Source organism: Clinocottus analis, unplaced genomic scaffold (genome assembly GCF_023055335.1).
Source record: "Clinocottus analis isolate CAN_PGR_092001 unplaced genomic scaffold, fCliAna1.0.p SCAF_13, whole genome shotgun sequence".
Classification (NCBI taxonomy): domain Eukaryota; kingdom Metazoa; phylum Chordata; class Actinopteri; order Perciformes; family Cottidae; genus Clinocottus; species Clinocottus analis.
The window spans coordinates 2100078-2111358 of record NW_027175854.1 but is presented as its reverse complement, the minus strand read 5'-3'; the positions used below and the strand labels follow the sequence as shown (position 1 = coordinate 2111358).

The 11281-nt window shown below is 38.9% G+C and overlaps 1 protein-coding gene across 1 annotated transcript in view; it reads left to right on the top strand.

The window, feature by feature from the left end:
• The first annotated feature begins 4626 nt into the window (after window positions 1–4626).
• rgs3a (regulator of G protein signaling 3a) overlaps window positions 4627–11281 on the top strand; it is a 109888-nt gene continuing 103233 nt past the window's right edge. The window contains exons 1-2 of the mRNA XM_068573345.1: window positions 4627–4644; window positions 5039–5164. Of these exons, the coding sequence (XP_068429446.1) occupies window positions 5086–5164 (79 nt within the window). The 5' untranslated portion in view covers window positions 4627–4644; window positions 5039–5085. The remainder of the gene's footprint in view (window positions 4645–5038; window positions 5165–11281) is intronic.

Genomic DNA, 11281 nt, shown 5'->3' with positions numbered 1-11281 from the left:
TACTACAACGTTCCCGTTTGTTTATCATGTATAAAACAAGAATGCAAAGTCGTTGCATGGGTCAGCAAGTAAGTCCTCTACTGTTTAAGCTCTGTTTACGCTCTTTAAAAAATGTCTACAGTTTCCGTTTGAGCTAAACACTCCTGTTTCCCGCTTCAATTAAATGTAGGTTTTGAATGACTGCTGCACAACATTTTTTTTTGCAATGAGACAGAGCTAACTTAAGCTAATTATCGTTTAACTTTTAACATTTTAATAGTACGTATGAGTTCAAACAAAGAAATAAACAATATGACAGCAGTTCATTGACAGAAACGGGGCCCTCTTGTGATTACATGTAGCTAGACGTTGCAGGAACTAACGTGCCTTTAACACCGTATAAGAAGTGAGAGAAGCGTGAGATACATTTGTAGCTGTTGTGTAATAATAATTTCTCATCTAGAATACATTATACATTCATAAAATGTATCAAAAATAACTTTGCATGCACCTGTCTGCATTTTAAACAAGTAAACATAACAAATGTGGTTACAGTTGTAACTTATAGTAAATATATTTTCCTTTTTTCTCCATGTGGACCTACTATTAGGAAGTATATTTCTCCAAGTGCAGGTGCAGTATGATAATTTACGGTAAATTGTGCTGACTGGTATACTTATAAAATTGCATTTCATAATATGTCCAGTAGGTTGTACCATTGTCTTTTTTGTTAAATGCTGTACTAAATGTAGCTTGGGCTGTCCTGGAGATGATGATATTGACCTGAACGTTGTGGTAGGCTATTTCTGGTGTATTTTTGTCTTAATGTAATATATTGACAAAGAATAAAATACTAAACTAGGTGACCTTACTTAACAGTATCAAAAAGGATGTAATAAACAGAAAATGGAACAACAAAAATATAGTTATTTAGTATATGATTGGTTTTAGTATGAGGATCTGCTATGACATAAGGATACATTTAACAAGTATTTTCTAAAATGTATTTAACTTGCCTTCAACAAGGTTTCCTTTAATTACTGCGTCAAAAAAGAAATATTGTGTAAGGAAATGAGTGCTACGATGACTGATGTACCCAGACATTGGACGATAAAGATTTAATCTCTAATTGGAATATACATTGACAAAGTCACACACTGTTATAAATTCAAAGCGCTGCACAGTCAGCGGTGTTGCAGATAGAGTGGGAGCAAAATGAACAAATCTGATTCAGTTCAGCTATTAGTCGACACTATGTTACCTCGTAGCAGATCACTGAAATAATGAGCAACATTATTAATTCATATCATGTTAATATTTGCCCATTAGATCAGTTAAATCAGCTATTATGCAGTTTATTTATGTTTCTGCATTTTTTTACAAACATTTGACTATAGCTGTAAGTAAATGTACTGGTGTACAAAGTAGAGAAATATTCTGCTGAATATTCTCCGAAGAGATTTATTGAAGATTTCTCACAGGTACTGCAAGACCTGGACCCAAATGTGCAGCATTACAATGCTGAATAGTTAGTTGCTCACATTGTCACATCAAATGAACAGAACAGGACCTTAGAATGCAACAAGCTATCAGCCCCAAATACATCATATTGAAAATTAATAATACATTTATGGAGTTTTTTGGATAGAGGACAAAAACAAACATGCCAGGTTCAAGAAATGAAACACTGCTGAAAGACATTTTGGTGTCAAAAATAATCAATGAGTATCCCCTCAACGGTGGCAATCTGTAAGAAAATGTGCATTATAACGCACAGTAGCATTACATTCTGTGAAGGAAGACAGTAGTATCCCTCCCTCCCCCATTATACATATTTACTATCAATATATCTAAAATGAATCATCAATAATCCACCGTAGATTCTCCAACCGGCTTGGAAAGGAAGGGGTAAGCGAAGGGCTATTCAGCTGTTTGCGATCCGCAACCTAACTGCTAATTATGCCTCGAAATCCCACAGACTGGACCTTTAATATTGCCTATCAATACTTCTGTCTGTATACATCTGTTTAATCTGCAACTTTATTGTCTTTATTTTGAGTTTAACCATAATGAAGTATTGGTTCTGGATCTAGTTTGCCAGTGCCTCACCTTCCAATCTTATTTGATTACTATTGTATATCGCCTTTTATAGTGTGTCACTCACGTAATTGATAAAGCAGCTCAGCTGGTCCCTGTGGCAATATGGACATCTCCGCACACAGCCTTCTCTCTCTCTTTCCACAATTCCCCCCAGTCGAAACTGCACAGTCATCCCCAATCTTCCAGCGTAAATTGAAAACTCATCTCTTTGAGGAACTTGTCCCGCTCTCTGATATTTATCTCTGCTATCTTAATTAAGTCTCCCTCGACTCTACCTTCCTCTTCCAGTTGCACCTGATAGTGCCCCTCCCTCTGCCTTGCACACACTGTATGTAACTCTGGAAAAATGACTTCCTCGTTTTTCATGTGTAACATCTAATGATTAGTGCCCCATGTGTGCCTCATTTTGCACTAGTCTGGGAAGAAGGAATAAACATAATATGTATGGATTGTGTGTAAATCCCAAGCCAAGTCTAGTATAGAAAACTTCAGACATTTGCAAATATGAGTCATTCTTTGCCAAATGAGTGTCAATATAAGCTAAGTCACTCTTTTTGGTCTAAACATACCCATCAACAAATGACATCTGATCTCAGATCCCTAAACGAACGGTTTTATGAATCTCTTATAAATTCTTAAGAAATATAAATGCATGCATTTCCACTCAAAAAAGTCAGCCTCCCCCAATGCAGAACAAGCTCTTTGGGCTGGGTGAAAGCAAGATAGTGGACACCATTGGGGAATGGTATATGGGAAAGAAGTTGTTTGACCTTGCTTTGTTTTGATGGACGAGTATTGGAGACATGACAAATTTGACAGACTTTGCATTGGCTAGTATTTTTTTTGTTGGAAAACATCCTAAAAAGTGTGTGTATTCTGTATCTCTGTGGCGGACTGACATATGGGAGTCCAGTACTGTCTCCATGACGTGCCACAGTAGCATTATCTGCCCAGTTTACCCTGAGAGGAAGCACAGTATGAGTTTCGGTCAGGCCCTTTGTTTTCCCTTCAGTGCAACTGATAAGGACCAAATGAATCAGGGGCTTTTTGTGGAGGGACAGAATGAGAGGAAAAAGGATGAGGATTATGACTTAAAGTCCCGAGGACAGGACAAGAGGCAGGAGTAAGAGATAACTGTAGATATATTTTTGTCAGTCCAAAATAGGTTATCTGAAAACATGCTATTTCTGTGAGCATGCTGTGTGTACGTTAAGTGGTACACAATTCAACTAGCAGATTTTTTCATTTCCCTTGAATAAAGATTTATTTCTGTGCTTTCTAGGCGGCTGGGCAGTTAGTTAATCAGGATTAGCAGAGAAGTTCATCCCTGGGTTAGTGGTACACTACAAATGGGCAAGATGTCAAAATAATGTGCTGTAGTTATAGCTGTTGTGTGACATTTCCCCTAGAGGTGTGTTAAATCATACTGTAACATAATCTGGATTATAAGAACACAACCCCAGCACTAGCTTGGTTCTATCTAGATTCTACAGTACACAGATGGTATAATCTGTGTATGAAAAACATGTTTTTTGTCTCTTTTTTTGTTCTCTGGAAGCTGCTTTTCTTCATGTAATTTGATTTTTGTTTTGGGAAACAATTTCCCACCTAACATTTTTGAACTGAATATGATGATTCATATTTAATAAAAGAATAATATGTTAGATGTTAGTTTGACTTTCATGATCAAAGTAAATGGTGGACATCTTTATTTTCCTCTGGAAATCCTTGGAAACTGAGGAGTCCTTGTGAAGTTAACCGGAGGCTCTCACATGTTATATATACTCTCGTCTACGAACATTTGTCAGTGACTGCAAATCTGTCTGACAGCTGCCAAGTACAGTTGTAAACAGTACAGTGAATGATGCTATATTGTCTTTGCTAAACCAACCAGCCCAGAGAAAACCAGGAAACGTCTCTATTATGAACGGCAGCGGTCGTTCCTGTAACAATATAGTTTGACCTTAAATTCAAAGCCATCTGTCACCAGTAGGTGGCTCATAACAACAAACAACGCGCGGATTAAATAGAATTAATCAAAAATAATCAGATGAGCCCTGTAAAGCAGGGCCCTGATTGCATTAGGATGTATGTTATGCTCAATGGGCAGAAGGCAATAACTAACCTAATGATGATGCTGTCTCTTACAAGCTACGTTTAGTCAACTTTCAGGGAAGACAAACAGTTTGTTAAACAAGAAAAGCTGTGCAGTCACAGTGTCAGTGATCCAGTTAATCAATCGATAATATTCAAACTTTTTGCATATTGCATAAAAGCACATTTAATGAATATATTTATGATGAAATACTTTATCTGTTCTCATATTTATTATGCCGATTCAAGTAATTACTACGACATAACGTAATGTTAAGAATTGTTTGGTCCGTAAAATACAATCAAACGGCATCTACAATCAAAGAGAAGAAGAGAAATGTAACCTACTTAATTTTAGAAATCATCACCTATGCTTACTTCTTAACCTACCCTTATTTCTCAACAGAAAGATTGGTTTGTTCTTTGTCTCTATGACTAGTAAATCTGCCATTCTTCTCTACTTTTCCCACTGTGAGTAACTCAGCGCTGTTACATTTACACATATAACAATTTTTCTTAATCTTCACCGGTTTACATTTGAAATTATATTTGGGGCTATTGTATAATAAAAGCATTTGGAGCTTAAGCCCCAGTAAAATTACATTGCGACACCACTGCCGCTATCAAAGGATGCTTGGAAAGCAAAACAGTTGAACCCTGTAATTGTCAGCTTTACTTACAAGTCACATCCTATTGCTGGCTGAAAGAGTGCAACTGTGAAAAACACAAAGATAAAGCAGTTTTCCCAACTCAAAAATCTGTCTTTAACTGCACACACACACACACACACACACACACACACACACACACACACACACACACACACACACACACACAAGCATCATATTTCCTCTCCTCTCTGCAGTTGCTGAAACTGTCTCGTCAAGCGACCGCTAGCATGCTCTCTCCAAGATGACCTGTCTCAGAGTTCACCTGCGGAAGCCTCCTGCCAGCACACCTGAGACATCGTCCTTCCTACTCAGTACCCATGGTGAGGTTTATTCCTGTTCATTTTTAGTTGAGAAAAATAAACCAGTAGTTTTCTAGTACTATGTGAGAGTCGAGCGTTTATTTTGGCCATGAATCCATAACGGCTTCAACCAAAAACGTAAACAGTGTCTGTTGGTCTAAATCCATATTTGTGACAGTAAAGGAACGTGTGAAAGTTGTATCTAGTTGTGTCTAACGTGAGAAGCGTATTACTCGCAGCAACAAGTGGGTTCACCTATCTGGTGACAACCTGAATCATTTATAGAGGTGGTTAGCTAAACTGGAGCAGGGTGCACCTGCACTCTTTGTCGTAAAAGTAAAGCCATAATCATCCATCGTCCAGTATTTACCTTTACACAGAAGTGAAAATGAATAACATATAACATATAACGGGTGCGTGCAGCTTTTGAATTCATGCCTTGGATGTTTGTGTGAATGTGTCAGGATAGGTCTGAGGGGAACTCGCCTCGGTGGCTGATTTCGGCCTATTCATGAGAATAATTCATAAGAATAATTTCCACACAGCTTTGTTGTAAATCATCAGAGGAACGATTGCTTGAATATGCAAGAGAATGGCTGAAATTTCAAATGGATGGAGAATAGTAGGTTATGTCTATTTTTAGTTTACTAAGGGAGATGAACCTCAGAGCTTGCCCTTTTGAAGCACTGGTCTAGAGAAGGAATCCATATTATTGTGCATCAAGAGCGTTCTCCCTCACTTCTAAAAGCCTCTTTTGCAAGTTCTCCCATTTTGCTGTGGGGTTTTCTCAACATATCCCATTACTGTGTTGAAATAGAAACTAGTTTATAGAGTGATTTGCTGCGTTGACAACACTTAGACCCATATGACCCATATGACCCATATGGCACACGTTAGCCTTTGCTTAGACAGCTGTCTTCGCTCTCATATTAGCATCACAGTCATCATTTCCACAAGCCTGGCTCAGCAGGTCTCACATTAAGTATTCCATCTAAAACGATAAAGATAATACCTTGATTTCTGATATGTGGCATCATCTCGTTATGCACGATCCCCCCCCACTTGGGGACTCACTGAGTTTATTTTAATAGTGTGCCCTCTCAGAAATGGGTCAAACTTTGCCATAAGCTTGAATTCTTCCAGAACGCCTCTGTTGTTTGGTGGACTGTGTCTGTGGTCGGTCACCCTCAGGGATTTCTTTGCTGCCAAAGAGTGAATTACAGGCAGCACCCTGTTCAGGACCTCATGTTTTCACTGTGCATGTTTTTTGCTGCCTGATAGTAACATAAATCGGCCCAATTTGATGCGAGGAAATTGAAATTAACTTGATTTTGATTGTGAAACTATACTGACTGGAGCGGTTTGAACTAAGTTTCTTTTTTTGTGTCTTTTGCTGCCTTTTGTTTAACAGTCAAGCCCACACTGCAGAGTTGATTACTGCACCAGTGAATGGAGTTTGAGGCAATGCCTGAGTCGGACAGAGAAAAGTTATCGATGATGGTTTGAAGGAGAGAAAAGAGGGATGAGAGATGAGGCTCTGGAGAATAGATAGATAAACACTGCAAGAAGACCGGCAGGCTTAGAGATACATTTAGTTTGAAACGGATATTAATCAGAGGCCAACCTCATTCACTGTAATTTATTCTTACTCTTCTTTCTGGTCGGAATTTATGAGGAATATTGATGAATGTCTGAAACCAGAAATCAGAACCAGATCTGAAATTTGTATCGAAGACTCGAGATGCTCCGAGGGGAAATGATATAAGGAAGATGGTAAATCTGGTCTCTTTGGATACTCAATTTACGCAGCAAAGATCATTTGACTATAATGTAATAAACACATTGTGGATCCTAAAACCTTTTCTCCATTTCATAGCTACACACTGAACAATGTTTTGAATTTAAATTGTATTTATTGCAGGGAAAACAAATGCAAAAAGGATGATTGTCAAGTTTTCATTCTCAACGACAAGTTTAACTCTTCTTCTGCTGGACCCTCCCTCCATTAACCCTTCTGTTGCTGTGTGTATACCCTTCATTTATCAACAACAAAACACATTGTGTTGATGTTTAATGCATTTTGTGATCACCTTATTTGTATTTTCAAGCCAAATTATTTGCGCCCATGAAGCAATTGTCTCTCTTCGCCTTGAACGGATAAGTCTGCCAAGGACTGTGTGTAATTGATGAAAGTTTATTGTTGTGAGTGCACAGAGCCTTTCAGATTATGAAATGTTAAACACAGGCCCAAGGCCTTTCAGAAACATGAAATGTGGAGTCTTCCAGATCCTGAATTCCCCCATAACTTTCTCCTTGAATCCATCAGACAATGCTCTCCTGGGTTGGCTGTCAGTGCAATATGGGCATCTGACATAAAGGTGTCTCATGGATTCAGAGTGGACACAATCATTTTTTATCTACTCCTCCGATTAGATAAAGACCTCCGTCTCATGAAGAAAGGTGAGTGTTGGGAAGTTATATAACCAGCCCATTAAAATAAATTCAGCGAGGGTAACGAGAAGACACCTTGTGTGTCTCTCATCTAATCTTCTCTTTGTTCCTCCTTGGATCAAATGGGATGAATTGGTTCACGCGCCAAATAAAAACTTTGAATCCTATCCATAGCAGTTTCCCAACTTCTCGAAATTGCTCCTGTTCTCACAGAAAATGTGGCAGAACACGGATTAACTCAGGCCTCCTTTCTGCTGATAATGGCTACTTCTGCTGTCACATAAAGACCAACAGGGTCCCCCGGGTTTGGCCTTATTGGATGCTGGTGGGGCTCAGAGTTTCTGCTGTAAAATGTGACAAAGAAGCAGGAAAGCCTATTACAGCACAGACACAGAGGGAGTTGGAAGCACAGGATAACAAAAACACACGCGCACACACGCACACACACGCAGAAACACAACACAACCTTCAATGGCCTTTTCTCCCTTTCTTTGGAAATATAATTGAACATTTATTTTGCCATTCCATTTGGCACATTTTTTTTTTAAATATTCCATTACTGAATTAAGGCTTTGTGCGGGGGAAAAAAAAAAATGCAAGGACACCTTACAAAAGAAGAAGACATGACCGACTTCAGTTTTAGCTTCGGGTTGTTATCAGCAACATCACTGACGCCTCAGAGACACGCGGCAGTGGAGCATCGTCTCGAGTGACAGCATCACTGACAGGGTGTCAGTATCAAAATAGAAGCAGCTGTTATTTATGTTTGGACATTTATGTTTGGACATAGACCAAACATAAATGTCTTTATGTTTGGATTAACCTCAGATACTGAGGTTAATTCTTGATTTCCTTTTCGCAGTGCAAAGGGAGCCACAACATATTGTGTTACGCTGTTCAGCTTCGCTGGTCCATGACACATAACTCTTTGGTCAAAGGTTGAGGATGTTATGTATGCAAAAGATCATGTCAGATAAGTGCTGACTTGGTCGTACTCATGTCCTGTTACTGGGCAGTCAGCAGCACTTCATGTGTAATTGAGCTGGAACATGACTAAAGGCCGGTTCAACAGGGAAGAAGTCCTTGACGTGACCCTCGTTCACATCAATGTTAGTGTCTTGAATCCGTCTTTAAGGGCTCGAGGCTTTAAACAAATAAAAAAGCCTCTCCTTCTTCAATCTTTTTTTTCTCTCCATGTCTTCTCCCACATGTAATATCACACATTTGTCACAATTTAACAACACAGAGCAAAGGAAATTGACAATTTGAGGACAAAAAAAGTTTTACATGGACTTTAGCTCTATTGATTTACTACATCAATAAAGCATGCCATGTGCTCTGGTAACGATACATATGTGAAGAATTAGTGGTGTTTTCACCTTAAGAGTCTGATTTGAAGGAAAGTTATCTTATAATTTTGCAGCTTTATGATTACTTGTGACTTTAGATTAAATGCAAACGCTAGACAATAGTCTGTTTTTCCTTTGTAGTCAGAGTAATACATATTTTCCTATACACAATAGTTGAGTCCCTTTGAATATGTTTTTCTGTCTTTCAGTATAATCTGTTTTGCCTTTCCAGAGTGCTCAATACTTTTATTGTTGAGGGAACTCGTTAATTCTTTTTTACAGCTGCCATAAAAAAATCACATTCTAGACATTTTATTATGCTGCATTATTTTAATTATAGACTCTCTGTCTCTCTAAAGGTTGTAATGCTGCCATCTCCCTTAAAACCAAAAGCTTCTTCTTGACCTTCTTTCACCTGGACAAGCCAGGCATTTTATATTCATTCCTGCTCTACATTCTGCCATGCACAGCCGCACATCTGCTGCAGGGCACTGCTGCCACATTCAGTGTGTGAATTCAGTGAGAATTTCAGGATTTCTGGAGAGATAAGGCAATGGTTGGGAAGGGGACTTTTGCTTTCAATCCTTACGAAGTCAAGTCCATATTATTCATATAGTCCAAAATTACAAATCACACATTTGCCTCAGAGGATAAACACCTCAGTCTTTACGGATTTTTTTACGTAACTCCAGGAATATTCAATATTTTTTTAAATTTCTAGTGGCAGCTGAACTTTACTTCTTGATGGAAATGTCTCTGATGAGAGTAGATTAGGAAGTCACGCGTAAATCCTAGTGATTTATTCAGAGGTAGAGCATGTCAGAGCCCTGTGCACAGTCGCCATATATCTGTATTAGTGTGTGCTTGAGTGTATTAGCATGTGTTTGTGTGTCGTGGGGGTGTTTTCAGTTTTGCCTGTATTGACCTGCAGTGCTGCCGTCTCTGCCGTGCCCCATTAATTCACTCCTACTCTCACAAGTTTTGACCTCTGCTTCCAAAAGGTCTGTGTTCAATTTTTAAGACCATTTGCTTTCTCCTGACTCTTCACTCCTTCCTCTGCCAATAACCTTTGCAATGTTTATCTTCCATTGTTAACACCCCACAATTACTAATATTTACCTCATGGTAATTATGTTTTTCGTTCTCTTTGTCAGCCTTACAGATAGGGCTAATGTATTCATCTATTTGAGCGATGTATTGACTGTACGTCCAGTGTTTCACCTGCAGTGTTTTAAGAACGTAGGAAATGCTATTATAGGATCAATGAAACCCCATTCTTGCAGCTTTTTAAATACCTTTAAAGACTTAAACAACGTTGTAAGCATGCTGTGTCCACTTAAAGAAGATGAATTTCCCAGCAGTGCGGGACAAGAAACTGGAAAGGATTTGATTAAATTTGACCCGACAGTTTAGTTCTGTCGAATAGCACTTTGCAGATTGTCTGGCATTCTCTGCTTTTGGGCAGGAATATATCCGATAGCACTGCATTGCTATTCTATTGTTGAGGAGAGCAGAAGTAGCATTTTTAAAAATAAAAAGCTATTTCCAAAATGCAAAACCAGAAATAGCAATAATAGCAATGTGTATGACTCTTTGTCAGTCTACCACCTTGTTTAATTATGGATTATAATGGTTTACAATGAATCAGATCAGCTTTTAGGGCTCTATCTTCTGTGCAAAATGCACTGTATGTTATAATTTTCTGTTGTTTTGGAACCAGGAATATATCCGTGTTCTCACTTTGTTCTTCTATGCTGGCCAGCGGCACAAAACCATGCCAAGTTCAGTGTGGGAACGACAAACATCCCTTGTACCCAAGCTCTGAAGCGTTATCACACAACGAGGCTCCCACATTTTAGCTTTAGACTGCGCTCTTATGAGCAGGATTCATTTAGAATAGCACACAGCCAATGTTAGCAGTGGCTGTGTCAACATGGCTAACGAGTCTCTCAGAGCCGTTAGTAGCGCTAAGGAGACTCAGAGGAAAGGAGAGAAGGAGGGAAACAGGCAGATAACTTGTGAGGGAGAGAAGAAGTGACAGATGATAGACAGTGAACAAACACACACACACACACACACACGCACACTGCTCGACCTTCGAGGCTGCATGAACCTTTTCGGTTGCAATTTGAAAGCTGTTTGCTCGTGTTTCCTCTGGTGCCAGTTCTCTAATATTGTCAAGTTCAACATGGTGTAAGGATCCACGTGGTACTTTGTCGTTTATGTTTATGAAAGTGAAACGATTGGTCGTCAGAAGTCACTGCAGCCAGGAAATATTCCAGCACAAAACCACCCGTGAGATCATTAGTTGTGCTAAGCTAAGATAATCGTCTCGAGC